This window comes from Vigna umbellata, chromosome 7, assembly GCF_029865625.1.
Source record: "Vigna umbellata cultivar VRB3 chromosome 7, Vumbellata_1.0, whole genome shotgun sequence".
NCBI classification, from domain to species: domain Eukaryota; kingdom Viridiplantae; phylum Streptophyta; class Magnoliopsida; order Fabales; family Fabaceae; genus Vigna; species Vigna umbellata.
Window position 1 is genome coordinate 37,763,489 of NC_142171.1, and position 21,254 is coordinate 37,784,742.

Consider the following 21,254-nt stretch of genomic DNA (forward strand, 5'->3'; position numbering starts at 1 on the left):
CTTCAATTAACTCATGTTGCAGTATTTTGTAAATTGACTTAACATGATATGTTTTTGTTTCTGTATCCTTCCATATCTATACACTTCTCTTGTTCTATGTGGGTATTTTTCTTCAATTACTTGTCATAGATTTTATTTAGGGAAGTTCTCATTCAAACCATCCTCTTCTCCGTCTCAATTTCCATCCCCACAAATTATTGTTCCAACTCCCTAATTTTACTATTGTTACCTTCCTATTGGTTTAGTTAGCATAGAGTCTGGGATATCCCTTGACTTCTGTAATGGTTAATATGATAAAATTATTTCTCTGTGACAATTGCTTTTATTTCAATGCTTTTAAGTTTAAGTGACAGATGATAAAGCTTTTTTGTTTTCTTTTTATTTTTAAGCAATTATTTTCTTTTTTCAAAAACTTTTAACTAATTTAATGCTTTAACACTGGATTAAATATAAAAGTGATAATATGCATCAAATATTTCTAATTAAAATTGTTGGGACAAACTATATTTGTGTTGTATATATTATCTTTATATAAGGAAGAAAGTATATGTTATATTTTATATTTTATTATTTAAATCATTTTAATAAATAGATTTAAAAAGTAGTTATTCAAATTTTTATTTAGAAATTCTTGAAATATGATAAACTTAAGAATAAATTATTTAAAGTATATATATGGTTGGCAGTCTTAAACATGTGGAATAATATGGGATATTCATGTTAAATAAATTATTTCTAATTAATTTTTAGAATATTTGTATCTTTATTTTGGCTTTAAGTTTACATTTAGTATCAGAACTTGGTTAAATGTCTTTTTCTTGTTTTAATCTATCGTAATTATCCTTTTGAATTCTTTATTCGTTTCTTTCATGTGTTTAAGGTCAGACCTAACATTATTGATATTGGAAAATGTGTCGTCGTTGATGAGGTAATGTGTCTTGCTCCTTTGGGTGCAAAAGGTCTTAGAACATTGATGTTGTAGCTCGTCAAGGCTCTGTCGAAGTTACTCTGAGGAGTATGAAATCTATTTTGTATACTCATCTAGCATTATATCAATAAGATCATTTTTGGACAATAGGTGGAGGAGGTAGTTGATTATTCTGATGTGGAAGATGAAATAATTCACACATCTACAAAATAATGAGCATTGTGTATTTTGTTTTATATGCATGTGATCTGAAAATTTTAACATGACACTAGTGTAAAATAGACTTTTTATAGCAATTTATTTATACATGTTCAAATTTATCCAGTATAGAAAATGATGCGATGACAGAATGGTAAGTAAGAAAAACTTTTTTACACCGGTTATACTAAAAATAGGTATAAAAAATAGCACGGTGAAAAAATCGTAATAAATGATAAATAATTCTACATCGGTTACACTTAGAACCTGTATAAAAATAATTTTTATACCTATTTTACTTAGAACCGGTGTGGAATATTAAATATTTTGCCCACCCCTTCGATTCACGCTTCACTTTCTCTGCGTGCATCTTCTCTTTTCTCTTAGTTCTCTCTGGCACTTCTTCTCCTTTGCTTCATGTCTTCCTTAGTTCTCTCTAGCGCGTCTTCTTCTCCTCCACAAGCTCCTTTGCATTGAGGGCAGAGTTCAAAATCATCAACGCCGCGACTCTTTCCGGATCGCCTACTTGTCAAAACTCTCGTGCTCTTGGACCGCGACTCCTCTAGAAGGTTATATCCTCTCTTTTACTATGTTTGAGCGATTAGGGTTTCGCGACGACACAAGAATAAAATTTAATGTGTGCATATGCTTTGTTTTGTTATATCTAGCAATATAACCTACATATTGTGATGTTGCTCCTTTTTCTTCTAATATTGATGAGAAACTGAAACCTGTATATGTTGTTTTTCCTCGCAAATCTTATTTTCAGTTTCCATACATTATCCCGTATTAGGAAGATTTTCTTTGGAAAAGGAAATTTGGAATTCATAATATTACTACTTAGGTCAACTACTGCTTGAACAACTTTAAACAATACAAAAATACTCATGTAATACGTTACACAACCTCAAGTAATAGGTTACACAGCCTCAAGTAGATCAATCTCCTAAGATGTGTCATGAATCATCCATGTCTAACACTTCCTTACACATGGCTAAATTGCACAACTGTGCAATTCCTTTAAAAAAAAAGGCATTGTGTTCAGCAGCAGGTCAATTAGTCCTAACTAGATTAGTTTTCACAAGTTTGTTTTCAAGGGTTAGGAAGTAAAATCTTGCAGGTTGTGAAGAAAGGTGATACTATTTTTATTGGTCAATACCTGTATATTAATATCGTAAGTTTTTTAATAATTTATTTGTTGTGTATACATAACTGATTTTACTAAGTTCCTTAGGACTCATTTCAATGTATATTTAACTTTATACAGTGGTTGAGACATATTCAAGGTTGTAGGGAACACATATCGTCTCTAGAAAGAAGTTACAGTTCATTGCACCAACTATAAGTAGTTAATCTTTCAAACTATAAATATAATTATAAATTTTATGATACTTTATAAATTTAACTTGTAGTGCTCACGTCAATCGGGAAGCATGCTAATGTTATCTCATGAGGCACATGCAGAAAATTATATCCGCCAATGTCTTTGACTCATGGAATTTGGTAACGTGAACATTTTACAATTAAGATCTTAAGCCATTAATATTATAACTTGACTCAAACTATTCATTGTGTAGATATTTGATGACACGTCTCCAATGGAGTAGCATGTCATAAAGGATGTTCGGAAGCAATGGGCTGCATTTCTTTTAACCATTTGTAAATGTTTAGATGTTTTAATATTACATTTTGAGTTTAAGAACTATTTTATGTGTAACTAACTATGTTAGGTAAATATATTTAGGAACTTTGTTAGGTAAATATTACATTTTGATATGTTAATAGAAATAATATTGATTATTTTGCTTGTTATTGATTATTTAGACTATATTCTGTGATTGAATTTTATGCAGGTCTGGATATGAATAGTAGCACAAACAAATCAAATATTTTTTTAAAAAACTTCACTTTTTATACCACTTAAAGTCATAACAAGTATAAAAAAATTATTTTTTTAAACTAGTTATAACACAACCAAATATAAAAGTCAGACTTTTTTATACCTGTTCTAGCACAAGCAGGTGTAAAAAGTGAGACTCTTTTTATACCTGATCCAAGATTATCAGTGTGACTATCAGACTTTTATACCTGTTACAGACAAAACTAGTGTAAAAGTTTAAACATTTTATAGCGGTTCTAGAACCGGTGTAAAAAATCGAAAACTTTCTATATAAGTTACGAATTTAATTCTTTTATGTCAATATTATTGTTATTTGGTTGCATTATATAAATAATGTTGATGCAAATATTCAATTTTTAATGTTTGAGTGATGGATATAATTTTAAATAAATTAGAAAGTAGTCAACATCTTTGATTGATTAATATTTATAACAATATAATAAACATTAGTTGTAATTAATTATATGTGATTTGATGAATTTTACTAACAAAAACTTTCTTACATATATATGATTGATTATGTTAAAATATTAGATTATAGTTCTTAAATTACCTAGAGGAATTAAGAAAGGGAACATAATTTAGTAGTTTTATCATTTTGTTATATGAGTCTAATTAAGTACAATTTTAGCCTGGAGGCAAGTTTTACTTCACCAAATTCATTAATTAAGACATGCTTACATTGGTAAAGCGTGAAATTTATTATAGAATTATATTATGATAATGAGCATGCATGACATGTATTTTAAAATTTACAATTTCTTAATATATGAATATTTCCATTATTAAGTGTGGTATTCTGAAACTGAAAGGTGATAATTATAAAATTTGGAAGGAGAAAGTTCTTCTCAATTTGGATTGGAGGGACATTAATTATGCTATTAAAAAAACCAGAACCACTGGTTATTACTAAGACCAAACACCGTATGTTATTGATCATCTTTATGAGAAGGGGAGAGATCAAATTGTCTCTCTAACATAAAAGACCAACATTTATACTAGAATTTGGTGTTTTGTTGATTAGCATGACAATGTAAGATATTTACTAAAGATTATTTATTCTAACTTAAGAATATTGATAAATTAGTGTAAATTAGAGACGGAACTGAAAAGGAAAAGAAAAATAAAGAACTGTGACTCTTCAAACTTTTCAAAATTTACTTATATATTTTAATTTTTATAACAAAATGTAGTTGAATAGTATTTTCGATCTTTAAATGTTACAACAACTTCTTATTAATCCTTAAATACATTTAAACTAAAAATTGGTACCTTAAATATTAGTGTCAATTTTTTATGTAACATCCCAAAATATAGATGCCAACTATATTCAACATTTACAATATAATAGAACAATTACAGGAAATAAAGTTTAACTTACAGTTATCCTAAAATAACCATAAATTAAAAACTTTACAGAAAACAATACAAGTACACCCCAAAAGGCTTACCGATCGGTCAAAACAGAAGGTCTTGACCGAACGGTCATACACTAATACAAAAGGATTACAAGACCGAACGGTCTTGCTCTTAAAGTACCTTCTTCTTCTTTCAGCGCCTGCTCCGGAATCTTCTGCACACTCTACTCACACCCAAAGGGTGATCATTGCAAGGACAAGGATGACCGAACGGACAACATGACAAGACAGGAAAATAAGGGTAAGCTAATGTAATTTAATTGACTATGTTAACATAAAATTCGGATACCCACATAATACAATTATACATATACAGAAATCATAAAAGCATGTTATAACCGACCACTTTACACTGACTGTTCGGACTAGTATGAATATGAGCTATGGTCGTTCGTGCACTCGTGGGTGGTAACCTAGAAAACCATCAGTATTACCGTAGCATGGAAAAACCCTTGAGCTTGCCACACGAGGTTAACCCGTTATACCTCACCTTAGGTCAAGGTAATACATACCGCCCAGGTTAGGGTCTCCTGCTATTCTCACCACATGCATCACCATTCTCTACTTGAGACTCAGTAACCATTAGAATTTCAGGATGAACGCCAATACTAAGCTTTCCCTATTCATACTTTTACCACAATACAATCAATCACTAAGACATTCCTCCTTGGAATTCTCTTTTAGATCCATAATACAATTTTCACATCATATTTTCTCATCCCATCACAATTATCCTATCATAACTTGATACCATCACACTTTCACATTACAGTAGAATTATGACCATTCCTCATCCATCACATCTTTAACTAATTTCAAACCAAACATTAAATCAACATCACCATGGAGCATAACTGACTTGGAAAATATCAACAATTATTATAAACAAAACTTGATGGTAGAACACCTCCAATATGCGAATCTGACCGTACAGGATATCGTTTCCCTAAGATGAACCTGACCGAATAGGATATTGTTTCCCTATGGTGACATGACCTGAGCCGAACGCTATTAGTTTGATCTGAGTACTATTAAATTAGACCGAACACTTATTGATTAATGTCGACCACTACTAAACCATACCGAACACTATTATCTTAGACTAATCACTATAGGTTTAGGCCGAACACTGAGAGCTTATACCGAACGTTATAACCAGGCTAAACACTTTAGATGAACCAAATACTTATTGTGAGACAGATCATTTTCTTATTATTCAAAGAATATAACTGAACGACATTTACTAGACAGAATCCAAATAATTGGCTGAATGCTATAGAACATCTGTAATTGGACATAATCAAATACTAAAGCTTATAACCAAAAATCTAAGAACATAGACTGAACGGTACGAGCTTAGACCGAACAATCTGATTTTCAATTTCAATTACATAATTTGCAAATATGAAGAAACCGAGTGCTTAGTGCATCACCGAGCACTACTAAGATCGAGTGCTGACATCTGGCCGAGCACTACCAAGACAGTTCAAGACCGAGCGATCAATAACAGTTATAACCTATACAAATCGAACGTCTTTTACAAACGAAATCTACTTTAATGTTGTATATTTGTGCGATGTTTTGCATTCTTTTAATATTCCAGAATTCAAGTGACAAGTGAGAAAAGAGGAGGAAAACCTTCTAAAGATGCGACAACTCCGTTGAAATTTTTCACCACCAATTTGTACAGATCCTCCCCAGACCAGATGAGATATAGCCTCACATAGCTCGCAATAAACCCTGCACACCACAACATTTATATTATACTTTGAATGATTAATAAACAAAGTATTTGCATATAACAACCCACAATTCACAACAATAGAGAAACTCTTTATAGGACCTATAATGAACTCTAGAAACTGCTCTTAAGAGATCATCCGGCATAGTAAAAGATATTTTTAAAGATAAAATGAAGATATTATAAAGACATTTCCTAGGTGTTCTAACAGACCTTACATTCATTCTCATTCCCAAAAACTGTAAATGAGTACTTAAAACTTGGTATGAAGAGGCTGGATAAACATGAAGTTCAGAAAATATGTCAATAAATCTCTTCCAGAGATGAACACATCCTAACAGTAAGAAAGAAGTTTATGTTTGTATCCAAACTAGTAGAAAACAAATACTTCTAGATGTAATCATAAATGAGAAGATCAATCATTTGAAACACTAATCAAATTATACTCTAAATCCTAAGCAACTTCTGAAACAAAATCTGAAACACAACATTTAGCATCAGATAACATGCTTGAGTTACATATCACATAAAAAGCCAGAGTCTGACATCATACATTATGTTTACAAAAGAGTAAACTGATATCAAACCAAAGTAAGAAGAGAAACCAAAACCAACAATTAAACACTTACAGATTCAATATGCCCAGTCAATGAGTGTACTAAGCTTCCGTCATATGCATTCCAAACACAAATTCTGCAATCTGCAAGAATATCATGCAACCAGATAAAATAACAATCTCCTAGCTTCAAATCATGAAAGAAGATTACAATGACTGCAGCATTATCGTGACACTTGCACAAGAGTTGTATAATACCAAGAACAATGCTTTAGTAATTAAGGGTTTGCTTAGTAAAGAAAATAATTTTACATTTTCATCACTTATCCTATTACTCATAACAAGAGAACCTAGTTGTTTTCAAACATTTGCACGTTAAAGGATGAAAACACCGAAAAGTTGTTTTCACTCTTTCCTCTTCACATCAAATATCTAAACACAAAAAATAACTTAAAAACAATGTGATGGTTATGAAACCAAGCAAGCCGCAGCTAATCATAAAGTGATTTCAGATACTGAAACAGGTGAGAACTTGTCCAATGAAAAGAAAAGGCTAAATACTTTGTTTATTAACAAGCAGCTCTGACTTTCGTTCACCAATACATTACTCAAATATTAACTTTTTATATATCTTATCATCTTGCAACTTCCTCCGTAGATAAAGTCTCACCATCAGCCGTATGGATGGCGTGACAGATTTTCTCTTATCCTTGTCAAGCCTTGAGAGGACCTCACACTCAAGACGATGCAGCTTCCACTCTGACCTCTGAACAACATTAAAAAACACAACGAAAGTTACACTGCTAGAGCAAATAAATTATTAACCCCATTAGCATTATTTAGAATCAAACTTTGTAGGAACTGAACCTATCAGTGAAAGGAGAAGAGATTATGAAGAAGAACAAGACCTGACATGCGGTTCCACAATAGTATGAAACATGGCAACATAAGCATCTTCTAAGGACATCAGATGTAATGAAACATCCATCACACCTTTTGGGGGTGGAAAGTGAGGAGTTGTTTGGAACACAAATGTAAGGTTCTTGGCCTATAATCACATCCCCTGCAACATCAGCGACGCATTTGACATTGATTAAACTCATTCAACTCACAAACAAATAATGAATGAAGCGAGAAAAAGTGATGGAACTAGAGTGAGAGACCTGGATAGAAACTCCTTGAAGCGAAAAGAGAATGACCCTTTTCTGGGACGGTGGAAACGGATAGAAACTGGATAGAAACAAGTATACTACACTTGTTTATTCATTCTCATTCTTCGAAAAAAAAAGTTTTCTATAATTTTGAAAAGATTCACATATGACAGAGCAAAATACCTGGATGAGCAGATAGATGGTAACTAGTCCTTGTAGAGAAAAAAATGAACTTGATAAAAGAATTAGTTGTTGAAAAAAGTCTTTAATCAATCATTTTTCTCACTAGTGCTATCCAATAGTAAAGAAGATGAAAATCAACTCTAAAATCTTTGAAAAGAATCAGAAAAGGTTTAGAAAAAATAATTTAGAGAAAAAGTAAAGTTTTAAAAATGAATAACTAAATAGTTCAACTTCCAATTGATATATTCAACATAAAATAAAATTTTAACTCTTATTATATTTTAAAATAAAAATTAAAACTGGATCTCTCCCTTTGGTATAAAAAAATGAAATAAAGGAGTTACCAAAATAGAAAATAATGAAAAAAATGAAAACGAGTAAAAAAGAGAAAACTTTCAATTTGATTTATTTATTATTAATATATTTTAAAAAAATTATTTATTTTTATAATTTTAAAACCAAAAAAATAGTTCCATCTCCTATTTAGGGGAAATTTTTGAACTAGGACAACGTTAAAAAAACATTATAATATTAATTATGTTAGGCTAGTATCATGTCTTTCTTTGCTTTTCTTGACATCATCACGAGGAAAAGAAAAATTGATCCCTCCTTGGATTTCGATGTTTTCGCTCTTCCATCCTATTAAAACCCACCGTAAGGGTAACGAAGTTCTTGTGGCATTATGATTTATTCTAATTGGCGAAAAGATGGTACGAAATGTAATTGTCCAATACCAAAATATGCTTCTCAGCCATTGTAAACTTGTAATGATCGATTTAACTTACATTTTTCCACCAGTTAATAGACTCTTTCAATTGAATCTAAGTTTTAGCCCTACTTCGTGAAATGCATAGTGGGGCAAAAAGTAGTCAATCAAAAACTTGTATTCCACAATCAAAATGCTTCAGGGAGTATCTGTCTCCAAGAAAAATGGATGCTTTTTCATGAAATAATATTTGCAACACAGCGTTTATTTCAAGTTTTCTTACATCAGGATTTACTGTGCAGTCAACAGAGTTAAAGACGATCATATCGGTTGCAAGAGTAGGAAAAACATTATTTATTTTAACCTTGTCATATCAGAGAATATGCAAACCCTTTGGAAAATAGCAAAAACCAAACTTCAGAGTTCAAACAATACGTAACAAGAGTGTAAATAAAGTCACAAGGTCTCTGTCATACCCATACCTCATTTTAATGGTGATTATACTTGGATCATTATATAATCAAAACTCAGCTACCATGAAAGGAGTAATCATAAAGACCTACAATTTTACCATGACCTAGATTTGGTAAAGGGCCAAGTAATTTACCATGAAAATTGAACTTGAAAAGGTCATCAGAATATAAAGTTAAAAGCAAAATAGGTGGGAGATCAGGTAATTTAAACACTTTAGCTAGCTAAAAGTACATTCCGTCCAGTGAGAACCAAAAACATCTGTTTAGGCTATGCCGTCAAGAAATTAAGTTTTTCTTCTCTCACTAACTCATTTAACCATATATTCAAAAAAGTCTAACAACCAGGTAAAAACTGACCGCAGTCAGAATATCATGATCTAGCCTCCCAAGTGTCTGATTGCAAATGCACTAATTTGCCAATCATTAACGCTTCTTCTTGCTTCCTTTTGTGCTGGATTTTGATGGAGTAGCTACCAAGTATACAAACAGCACCACGATTGTGACCACTGAGATTAGAGATCCATACTTAGCCAGCAACCTCTGTGGACAATAACAGTTTCACATTAAGCAATAACTTAAAATGATTGTTTTCTAGATGAATCACACATTTATCATTCAAGAAAGTGATTGAGGTGAATTTCATTGAAAATATATTAAAGACTGCTTAATCCAGGGAGACAAATGCACGACTAAGCAACAAGCCAAAAACAGATAAACTTTATGCTGTGCTGTAAATGGATACAATTGATCGAATCAGTCATCATGCCTGACCAGTAACATGCAAAATGAACTACCAAAATAGGTATCTCTCGTGCTAACTAATGTCCTTTGCATAATTTTGAACTGCAATTATAGAGAGATTAGGATAAGTGTCCATACCTTAGCCTGAGATACCAGCGGTCCAACCATGTCATAGTATCCGAAACAAAAGGTAACACATCAGTCAACAGAAGCAATTGATATTGATTCATGTAATTGTGAAGTTCAAGAATATAGGAAACATACCCATTCAAACTTCTTCTCGGGTGGTCTATCAGCAAGAACATCTAAAGGCAATATGGGAGTTGAATAGGCCTCCTGATAGAAAAAAAGTATTATAATAAGAAAAATGTTTCTTTCAAAAAAATAAAAATAGACAACAATTACAACAGATATTAACCTGCAAAGCAGCCTTTGTGGGAACACGGAACTTTATGACAGCTGGTTCACCGGCAAATAACCCCTTGGATTTTGCCTCCAACTCAAATGTGTGAGAAAGGATGCCACCACTGAAGTGTGCGTATTCATTTGTAAAAGAATATGGAAAAAAGAAGCAGCAGAGCAAAATCAAGAGGAGGTAAACTCAAGTAATAAAAGAAGTTACAGAACAAACAAAGGAAACTCACGCATCAAGCCTTTCCCATGACTTTGAAGTGGTGCCGGTAACTATTTCAAAGGCATCACTTGGCCAGCTATCGTCCGTTAAACTCACATCATATGCCGTCCTTTAAAACAGCAGAATAAAACAGATAAGTAAAATTCAGCAGCAAACATAGATTACAAAGATACCATAAAATACGTTGTTCATTAAGACAATCCTAAATTCAACAACTCAACGAGTGGACAAGGAATTGCAATTTACAACAAGGTCCATTTTAAATAAACATGACCCATCTCATGGATTGACACCATTTTCTACTAACCTACCATTGTCCACGACAGACACTAAACCCAATCCTATAAAATACAAGAAATTTCACGTCAAGGCAGCAAACCAATGGTGTGTTTGATTTCACATTTTAGCGTTCATTCTCATCACTATTTCAGTGTTCATTCACATTCTTTGACCTCAAATTGAAAGGTGCCGTCATATCCATCGCACACTAAGCAATACAGCATGAACTCATTTTGAGAACACAAGCTCATAAAATTACAGATAGCACCACCGAAAACCCTAATCAAACCACCAAATCGCAGTTTTTTTTTTACATCAAATTAAGCATAATCAAAGTGTACAGGAACTCCCCATTTCGTCAACAATCAGATAAAAAACATAAGAGCAAAATCACTCTTCCTTCCACTTACCAACTCATACATGCAAAAGTGGAGTACCACATATACTTAGAAAATTGCTTATAAATAAAAAGTCTCCAACTTTAATCACACAATGCTTCATCTAAGCTGATCAAACATAACCTTTCTCCTTAAATTACCATACCGCAACCCCAAGATCCAGCTAAAATATATAATTTTTACAAACATTCGTCAGCAGCCAAGTAGCACAGACACGATCGAACAGATATTCACGAAATTAAAATTCCATAAACTCTAATTCAGGCATGAACGACCGCATGCATGAAAAGGGCAATTGGGATCTCACACAATGAAAATTAAAAATTGGTAAAAAGGAAAATTGGTGGTAGATCGGAGCGTACGAGGTTCCTTGGTTGTAGATGTCGATGGAAACAGAGACCCTTTCCGCACCAGACTTGAGTCTGTTGAGGGAGGCCTTCTTGTGCGCGACAATGAAGGGAACGTCAGAGGAAGCGTGTGAACACAGCAACAAAGAAGCTAAAAGCGCAAACGCTATCAGAGTCTTCGAGATTGGATCCGCCATTAGCACAGTAGATTGGAGAGGGAGATAGAGTCAATGCGAATGAAGAGAGAGACACAGGGAGAAACAGAGGACAACGTGGGAATCTTATTTTATGTGGTTTGGTTGTGTTTTGTGATCTGGGCAAGGAAAATGGGCTTTGGAAGACTAGGGTTGGTTTGGATTTATTGTTTATTTTTTTAACATTTTAATATTTCATCAGTATCTTTTATCTTTATGAAATTATAATTAAAATTTATAATAAATAAATATTTTTAAATATAAAAATCAGTTCAAATTAAAATTTACAATGCATATATTCTTGTCACTTAAATAAATGTTAACGGCCAATATATCCTCTTTTTAGTTTAATCTAATAAATTGGTTTTACAAGAATATCTAATAAATTATAAAACTTTGATTTAACTTCTTGAAAAAATATTTATTTATATCTTATCTTTACTTCTTTTAAAAAAAATTTAATATATTTAAAATTTATTTGATTGAGACATTTTTTTTATAAACAAATGTGATAGATAATAAGAAATATTTTGTTTGAAAAATTATAACTATGTTTAGGCTTAATATTAATTTTGGTCTCTAATTTTGTTATTTGTGTTTAAAATGATATCCTATTTTTTGAGTTATTTAGAGTTGTCTCATGTTTTATAAAAATGATTTAAGTTGGTCCCTTTTGTTGACAGTGTTAAAAACGCTAACAGCATAATGTCTACCTTAGCCAATAATGAATTATCTTTCAAATTATTCATTACGTGGCCACGTGACGTGACAATGTTTAAAGTTTTTATTTTATTTTTTATATTTTTATTTTTATTCTTCATTTTCTTCTTCACAAACCCTCCACCATAACAACCACTATCTCCCTCGCAACCCTTGAGTTTCTTCTATGTTTGGTTTTTCTTTGCAGGTGCGTCATACTCACATTAGTTTCATCATAACTTCATTTTCATCATCATGTCCAATATATAACAGACCCGAATGTCACAACCATCTTCAAATACCAACACATTCTCCATTACCATTACAATTTTACGAACCCCATAAACATCAATTCGCCATCATTTTCATCAAAATTCCAATCCCTCCCTCATTTCCAACAATTATTTATCCTCTATAAATCAAATTTTAATGAATAACCCCAATTTGGTGAAATTGGTTTTAATTTGGCGTGAGACCTCCTTCGTTCTTCCATCAACCACAAATCCTCCATTAGCTGCACCAAACCCTAAATCCCTAATTTACAGAAACCTTAATTTCCCAATTTCCAAAAAACCCTAAATTGTCAACCATGACAACCCCCGAATTTGCGAATCAATCTCGCGACTTTTTCCTCCATCAGAAACCAAATCGCACTCATAAGAACCTCGCGAGCACTATCGTGAACCATTGTTCTCCTTCAACCTTCAAGCAACATCGTTCTCATGCAACCACCCTCTTTCACCATGAAATCACACGACGAAAAATCCCCCAAATTGCGCCGCCACCATCATCGAGCTACCTGCAATCACAAATAGACCTGCAAATTCAAACACAGAGGAACCCCAACCATTATCGCGCCTCTTATATGCTATTCAACTTGCAAGAAACCACAAAACGCAGAAAACATCAATGTCCAAAACGTAGAAAACCCAAATTGCTTAAATGAAACAACCTAAAAACAGTCGTTAGTGTTTTTAACGTCATCACTAAAACGGATCAACTCGAACCAGTTTTACAAAGCATGGGACCACTCTGAACAACTCCAAAAATACGATGACCACTTTAAACATAACTAACAAAATTAGGGCCTAGAATTTGTATTAAGCCTTATGTTTAACATTGATTGTATTTTATTTATCTTTTATCATTAGACTTTGAAACATTATTTCAGCCCATTATTAGATCATAGGTTGCTTTGACTTTCATAGACATATAAGGCTTAATTCTGCTAGCATATGCATTAAGAAAAAAGAAATCATTTGCAATCTCTTTCTTTTTTATTTTTTCTTTTCTTTCTTGGAATTAAGATAAAAAATACAAATTTATTTTTGTATCGACGATTCTTTGCTTCAAATTTTTTTCTCTAATTTTTTTGCATTCAATCTTTAATATTATTCCAGGAAAAATTACTTTTGGAGTTCAGGGATTCAAAAACACAAAATACAAATTGTAAAGCAAAATTGAAATTAGAGAAAAAAAACAATATTAAAGCAAAGAAAAATCAATGGAAAACTTAGTTTATATTGTTTAATCTTGATTTCGCAAATATATTCTAAGAGTTTTATTGAGAACAAATCATTTAGAGAAACTAGATTGTCTAGGAATCCATGTTTTGAAGTTTATCACACAATACTTAACGAAATATTGCTTATAGAAGTCTTGAGAAGGGAGAAGCTTGTGATTAGTGTATTTAAAGGTGCAAGCGGTTCTTTACAAGTTGATTGAGCTGGTATTTCATTCCATCGTGTGTCGAAGGAAGATGTCTTCTACTCTTATTATTTCATCATTCTTATTGTAATCTTAAACTCATTTTTAGTAGAAAAGTTAATCACTCTTTTATAGTGATTAACGACTGAACATAAAATCTTTTGATTTGAACTAGGATAAAATCATTTTTGTGATTTTCTCTATCCCTTCATCTTTTATTTATAAAGTGTTTGACGAAAGTTTGAAAAAGAAAAAACAAAGCTTTTAAAAGAACCAATTCACCCCTCCCTTCTTGGTTATTGTCTGTTATCACGCTGTTTAAACATTCCACTATGCAATACCAATTTCTACAGTTTTAAATAGCAAAGCAATAAACCATACATTTTATACTGGTTTACTCAACTTGAGCTATGCCTTGTTCTTTCTTAAGAACTCTTAAGGAGTTTCACTAATCTTTAACAAGATTACATGAGTTTTACCTCTCTAGATTTACAATAAGTATTCTTACCACTCTTGGTTCCCTAGTCAACATGACTAGTCTGAGTTTAACCACTCATGGTTTTCAAGTATTCTAACCACTTCTAGTTTCAAGTATTCTGATTACTTTTGATTTAAACCCTAGAAAACACGTTTACACAAGTGTTTTAATTCTCTTTAAAATTTACAACACAGAAAGTGTTATGAACAAAGGTACAAATGATAACTCTAAAAGAGTGGATATGAACAACACAAAGATTCTTATGATTTGCTAAGGTTTTTCTTCTCAAAAGAAATATACAATATCAAACGATATATGAGCATAAGCTTCTCTTAGCATTCACGAGTTCACTATTCTATTCTTCTTATGTTCTCTTTCTTGTCTTCTCTTCAAACTTTTTCATCTGTGGGTAATTACTGACGACCTTTTTCGTCTGTAAATCCTTCGATAATTACCGACGAAAAAGTCCATCGCTAAATCTTTCGATAATTACCGATTGAAAAGTCCCTCAGTAAATCCGTCGGTAAATACTACGATCTGGTTCATCTTCTTCCTCTTCCTTCCTCCATTTGTTTCATCTTTTTTTTTTCATTTTCACGAACTCCGCCACCAAAAAAGCATCACGCGAATAACCATCTCATTTCCAAACAATCAATCAATCAATTTATTTCAATAGTTAAAATCATAGGGAATCATCAAAGGAGGAAGAAAGATGAGATTTTTCCACAAGGTAAGGTTTTGTTCTTTGCGATTCTCGAATCTGTACGAGAAAGATGTTATCAGGACCGGTGATGTTCCTAATCGCACAGATCAACTCTGCAATGGCTCACCAGAAAAGTTGAGCTCGCCGAAAAATTTGAACAGCGGACAATTGTGGGTTGCAATGATGGTGAGCCCGCGGTGGTGGAGAGCAGCGGTGATGAGACTACGTGACGATAAGGAAAACTGAGAAGGAGAAATAAGTAGTGGTGGCAAGAAGTTCCGATGACTAAACTATTGGAGGATTGCAGTGCTGGTGGGAAGAAGTATGGCACTAAGATGGTAAGGAAAAATGAGATGTTTGTCACATATATTGACACTTGCGGAATCTGGACGGGAATTTTGTTGCTCTTTTTACCGACGGATTTACCGATGACTGTTTTTGTCAGTAAGTGACACTGAATGTGAAATTTGGGCGGGAATCTTCCCACTCTTTTTATCGACGGATGTATCGAAGGATTTTTTAGCCGTATATATTACCGGCGAATTTATCGGCGGATTAGTTTTTATTTAATTAATTCACATTTTAAAAAGTTAAAGAATTTTATATTTTATCTGTGACACTCTAAATTAAGATGTTACATTACTCAATTCGATTCGATTTAAGCTTGATCGTCTCAACTTTCTCTTTGACTTTTAATAATTTAAGTTAAATTTGACTGACTTAGTTTAACTTAAACACACTTTCAAAATCCAAAAAATTATTTATTTTAGCTCGAATTTAAATTTAATGAAATAAATCACACCTAAAACTAATAATATGAATTTAGATTTGAGAATGACCCATTGGATTCAAAATAATATAAATTTATATAATTATGATTTAGATTTGAAAATTTCAATCTTTTGAACACTCTTAAATATTATATAGCTTATTTATAAGAAAAAAACAACTTTAAATATAATATTTATGAACAGATGTCTTTGTTTAACAACTTTCCGATATAATATATTTAATAATTTTACAGGAAGCACCATTCAAAGTAAAATTCTGATTTAATTAAACTTTAAAATAAAATATAAAAAATGTATATTTGAAGGGAAGAAATGAAGTGTGTTGGGCCGGCCCAGTGCAGAAGAAGAGCAACGGCCGCCCCGAGCGAGGTTTCTCGGAAAGAAAAGCGCATGGAGAGAGGGAAGTTTGCAGAGGAAAGGAGGTGCAAAAAGAGGTGGAGCACGCACATGCATGAAACACACTCACTCAGTCTCACTCTTACTCACTTACACTCACACATCACATACACAGGCTAGGCCAAAAAAGTGACCAAATATCTTTCCATTCCACCTCCTTCCTGTCCCCACCATCTCTCACTTCAGATTGCGTCTCCACCTTCCCCATGCTTATCATGTGCATTTCCCATCGCTAACACAACACAACACAACCTTTCTCTCTCACTAACCAACCATGTTGCCCTGCGATTACTGTCACACCAAACCCGCCTTACTCTTCTGCCGACCCGACTCTGCCAAACTCTGTCTCCTCTGCGACCACCACGTCCACACCGCTAACGCTCTCTCCCTAAAGCACGTCCGCTTCCAGATTTGCGACACCTGCAACACCGACACCGCCACCGTCCGCTGCTCTGCCCACAATCTCATCCTCTGCCACGCCTGCGACCTCGACGCTCACGCCCACGCCCCGGCCTCCCTCCACCACCGCCACCGTCTCCTTGGCCTCTCTGGCTGCCCCTCCCTCCACCAGATTGCCACCGCCCTCGGCCTTGATCTCCGGCTGCGCCACGCCAACTGCCGCGACGAGGTCTACGAGCAGTTCCTCGAAGTCGCGCGCACGAGGAACGAGAACGAGTTTGCGCGTTCAGAGACTGAGGAATTCAGGTTGGAGTCTGAAAATGACGTCGTCGACGAGATGTTGCTGCAGCAGACGCCGTTTACGTCCTTGCTCGGGATGCCTGATTCCCAATCTGAATTCGATGCCGCCAAAACTAACGATAACGGTTACGGAGCCCAAGTTGGAGATCTTCTCTGGACTTTTGATCCCAACTATCAGCCTCCTCAGGTTTCCCATTTACCTTCCAAATTCTACAAAATGAAAAGAATAAAAATGTGTATTCAAACACATTATATAAACAGGGTGCATTGAACGCAAGGGAGTTTCCAATAACTCAAGTGATAGTCATTCACTATAAGCTACGAATTTTAAAAGGGAATTATTTTTATTAGATGTAATAAATGAGTGCATAGTTGTGCTTCATCTCAGCTTTGGGATACGGTGGAGCACGAATTATGATTCATCTTGATAAGAAAAAATGTTCATTTTTTTAACTCCTTATAAGGTAATCTTAGAATAACGGTTGATATTTAGCTTATACTTACAACAATAAGTTAATTATGTCGGCTTGCTGGTGACTAATTTTGGTCATGAAACAGAATTTGAAGCCATTTTTACGGAATCACTGAGTTATGGGTGACTTGAGACGTAGTTGTTTCATATTATTTAATGGTCTTTTAGTTTAAATCTTAATTCTAATGAATATTCCGATGGGAAACTTGGTTACATTTTTTAATCCAATTAATAGCTTAGTTTTTGTGATTTTTTTCTTTTTTTTTTGTTGCAAATTTTATTACACAATTGCAATGTGGCATAATTGCTGCCTTCTAGTTCGAGGTAAAAGAAGGTTGCATTGTTTGTCCTTTAATTTTATGCCATTTTGCATTGTCATTTTGGTAACTATCTAACTGTTCTTTTCTTTTCACATGATTGAGGAAATCTTTGTGAGTACAAATAGCTTCCTTTTCACATTGACATCATTCCGGTTTGCGATTTATTTTATCTGATGAATAATTGTTTTGTTTTCAAACAACTGAACAAAAATGTTATTTTTTGGTAAATAAGCTAATTAGGAACACTTTAAGAAACCTCTTTGAGTTCTTATCTTTGTCCCGTAGTTTTGTCCGTTTTATGTAACACTGTATCAGTTGAATTTATTATGATGTACTGGTTCAATCAAAATCCGGCACGTTTAGAATTTTAAATATGGAAGAGTTGGCTTGGACGTGAAACGTATGCCACAGTTCGTGATTATTTTTTCGTTCTTATATGCAGGTGTGGGATTTTGAATTACAGAAATCAAGAGGTTGTGATGAACCAGGAGTAGTGACATTTGATGGTCTAGAAGTTCCAAAATTATTTCAGGATGTGCACAATATGAATTACTCGACCACTGGTGATGATATTCTATCAAGAAATGTAAGCCATTACTTGTGCTGAATGATTTTCAATTTCTGCCTTGTGTGTTTTTGAGCTTGATGTACTGCAAGTTAATGGAGTTTGCCGCCAGATTATAAAACTTTCTCGCGTGTGTCAACGGAGCTTTCTGATTTAATACATGCAATTTACAAATTACAGGCTTGTTCAAGAAGTTATAGTCTGCTGTTATTGTAATATGACAGTCATTTGATTGCAACTGTTTATGAGAGTGATGAAATGTTTTTGAATGGGTGAGTCAGTTGATTCGGGCTTTCTAAGGAGGTTGATGGAGTATGCAAATGCTCTATAGGGTTCTTTGTCTTCCAATCATTTTGAGAAATGTGTTACGTTCTGACACACCTTAATTGTTATGAACCTGTGGATTTCATTTTTGAAAGAAATCAATGTTGAAAAAGAAATTTGCAGTAGAAATGGGTTAGTAGTTTTAATCTCTGAAGATACTGACAAAACTGTGGGCCTTCATAGCTTTGATTTAGTGTACAGACTTCACATGGGGAAGGACAATAGAGGACGGAAAGATTTAATTGCTAAAGATGCAGAGTCTTCCAACTTTATTTGTCTGTATTTAAACTTTAACAGCTGCATCCATATCATTTAAAATCCGCAGATGGAATCATACTTCTCATTCCCAAGTGCCAGATGATGCGTAGAGTATATGATAGTATGTAATAACCACTATTTCCATGTTTCACATGGGTGCTTTCTACAATTTATTGTGTTATAAACTGTCACGCAATGATTGCAGTAAAGTCCCATTATGATTTGGCCTTTCTCATTCATTTCGTCAGATATTTCCATTTCATGCTTGGTTTGACCTTTATCTGTGGGGAACCAGTAAATAACAAACTATTTATGCTTACAAAAATTGCAGAACCAATCGGATCAGTCATCATCAAGCCACGCAAAGAAGAAAGAAGAAAGCAACAAGAAAGCCAGAGGTGGGTTATCATCAGAGTCCAAATTGCTAGAATCAATACCGTATAGTGACACCAACAATGTGGTAGTCATGGAGCATCTTGTGGGTGGGAATGCAAATGTTAGCACCTTAAAAGCCAGGGTTAGCGTGGAAGAGTTGGCTAAGAATAGAGGTAATGCAATGTTACGCTACAAGGAGAAGAAGAAATCTCGAAGGTATATTTCATTTTTATATGAAGGAAATAGTGTATGTATTAACCGTCTAATGAATTTATCATCAAAATTGATATACATGTTAAGTTTCTTGACTTTAATAATTACTTTAAAAGTCATACGCACCATGATTCATTTTTGATTGACAATGTAAAAAGATCTTACGATTAAACTCTTTTAAATTTTCGCACATGTAACGAATGCAAGTGAGCATATGTACAGAAACCCGTCTAGAAGGAGATTTGTGAATATGCACTTGATTTAATTTTGTAAAAGATGGTATTAGTTTGATCTTTAGTTTGAAGTTGGTGCATCATACTTTGGGCAGGTACGATAAACACATTCGCTATGAATCAAGAAAGGCCAGGGCTGATACTAGAAAGAGGGTGAGAGGGAGATTTGTGAAGGCAAGTGATGTTCAAGCAGGATGAGTACCTTTTCAGAAACCTCATCCTAGTTCAATGCTCTTGTGTGTATACATAAGTTACACTATCAGAGAAATATGGATATATTCTAGTTTTCATAAACTCCCTGAGCATTGATTGGTTGATTGATTTGAATAATTTTTGATAGATGTTTTATTTCAATTTTTATTTGTTACATTATGTGGGAGTAAATATTTCGTGTGAGATTGTCACATTAGAGGGCGATATTGATACACCAACATTAAATCGGTGAATTAATCCTGTTAAATTTAGTGATTGATTGAAGTATCATTCAACACATTTCTCAATCTCAGACCACATCAAAATAATCTGAAAGCTCTTGTTTAGACACGGGCAGTGAGTAATACTGACACTTTCAAATTTTCTCTTACTTTCGACTTATACTCTAAAAAAATATTGTTTTATTATAATATTTTATTTATATTTATATTTATTATGTTAATGTAGTATCTTATTTATATTATGTTAATATAATATTTTATTCATATTTACTTTTATTATGTTAATATAATATTTTAGGAAAATGTTATTTGGACAACGAAATTTTGACACAGATTTAACAACGCCACGTGTCAGCTCTTGATTGGCCAAATAAATTGAAAATAAAACAGAGAAAGGGTTACGGGGCGAGGGGTATTTTGGGATTTCGAGGTTAAAATTTGAAGAATTGGGTTTCGCGGTTTAGGGTGGGAAAGACGTTCGTTCAACCCTTGTCGCTCTCTCGCTCTCTTGTTAAAATTTAAAGAACTGGGTTTGGGCGGTTTCGGGTGGGAAAGAAGTTCGTTCAACCCTTCCATATTGTGTCTCGCTCTCTCGCTCTGTCGTTCGTCTTCGAAGCTTCCATCTTCGTTGTCGTTGTCTCGCTCTCTCGCTCTATCATTTTTACTTTGTGTTAATCTCACTTATAATGACAAAAGTAGTGATTGAAAAATGAACGCAACATTATAATAAGAATTTGAAA

At 33.5% G+C, this 21,254-nt stretch overlaps 2 protein-coding genes and 1 long non-coding RNA gene across 3 annotated transcripts; 1 reads left to right on the forward strand and 2 right to left on the reverse strand.

Annotated features, from left to right (window-relative positions):
• Positions 1-4,485: 4,485 nt before the first annotated feature.
• Positions 4,486-8,012, reverse strand: LOC148195919 (uncharacterized). Its single transcript, XR_015780673.1, has 6 exons — positions 7,905-8,012; positions 7,650-7,804; positions 7,412-7,507; positions 6,815-6,885; positions 6,083-6,184; positions 4,486-4,608 (listed from the first exon to the last, which is right to left on the reverse strand). It is a non-coding gene; the product is annotated as an uncharacterized LOC148195919 (long non-coding RNA).
• A 1,438-nt stretch (positions 8,013-9,450) lies between these two features.
• LOC124830017 (uncharacterized) lies at positions 9,451-11,977 on the reverse strand. The gene is made up of 5 exons (XM_088093909.1): positions 11,669-11,977; positions 10,640-10,738; positions 10,414-10,522; positions 10,134-10,331; positions 9,451-9,794 (listed from the first exon to the last, which is right to left on the reverse strand). Exons 1-4 carry the CDS (start codon positions 11,848-11,850, stop codon positions 10,239-10,241), a joined length of 483 nt encoding a protein of 160 aa, XP_087950035.1. The 5' UTR covers positions 11,851-11,977; the 3' UTR covers positions 9,451-9,794; positions 10,134-10,238.
• A 4,723-nt stretch (positions 11,978-16,700) lies between these two features.
• On the forward strand, positions 16,701-20,484 carry LOC124830018 (zinc finger protein CONSTANS-LIKE 14-like). Its single transcript, XM_088093878.1, has 4 exons — positions 16,701-17,507; positions 18,555-18,698; positions 19,591-19,850; positions 20,176-20,484. The coding sequence occupies exons 1-4, from the start codon at positions 16,896-16,898 to the stop codon at positions 20,276-20,278; spliced, it is 1,119 nt and encodes a 372-aa protein (XP_087950004.1). The 5' UTR covers positions 16,701-16,895; the 3' UTR covers positions 20,279-20,484.
• The last annotated feature ends 770 nt before the right edge of the window (positions 20,485-21,254 follow it).

Coding starts and splice junctions, on each gene's coding strand:
- LOC124830017 (XM_088093909.1), bottom strand. CDS start 11,850: ATGGCGGATCCAATCTCGAAGACTCTGATAGCGTTTGCGCTTTTAGCT. Junction 10,739..11,668: donor ATCTACAACCAAGGAACCTC/GTACGCTCCGAT, acceptor GCTGTTTTAAAG/GACGGCATATGATGTGAGTT. Junction 10,523..10,639: donor TCATGGGAAAGGCTTGATGC/GTGAGTTTCCTT, acceptor CGCACACTTCAG/TGGTGGCATCCTTTCTCACA.
- LOC124830018 (XM_088093878.1), top strand. CDS start 16,896: ATGTTGCCCTGCGATTACTGTCACACCAAACCCGCCTTACTCTTCTGC. Junction 17,508..18,554: donor CCAACTATCAGCCTCCTCAG/GTTTCCCATTTA, acceptor TCTTATATGCAG/GTGTGGGATTTTGAATTACA. Junction 18,699..19,590: donor ATGATATTCTATCAAGAAAT/GTAAGCCATTAC, acceptor CAAAAATTGCAG/AACCAATCGGATCAGTCATC.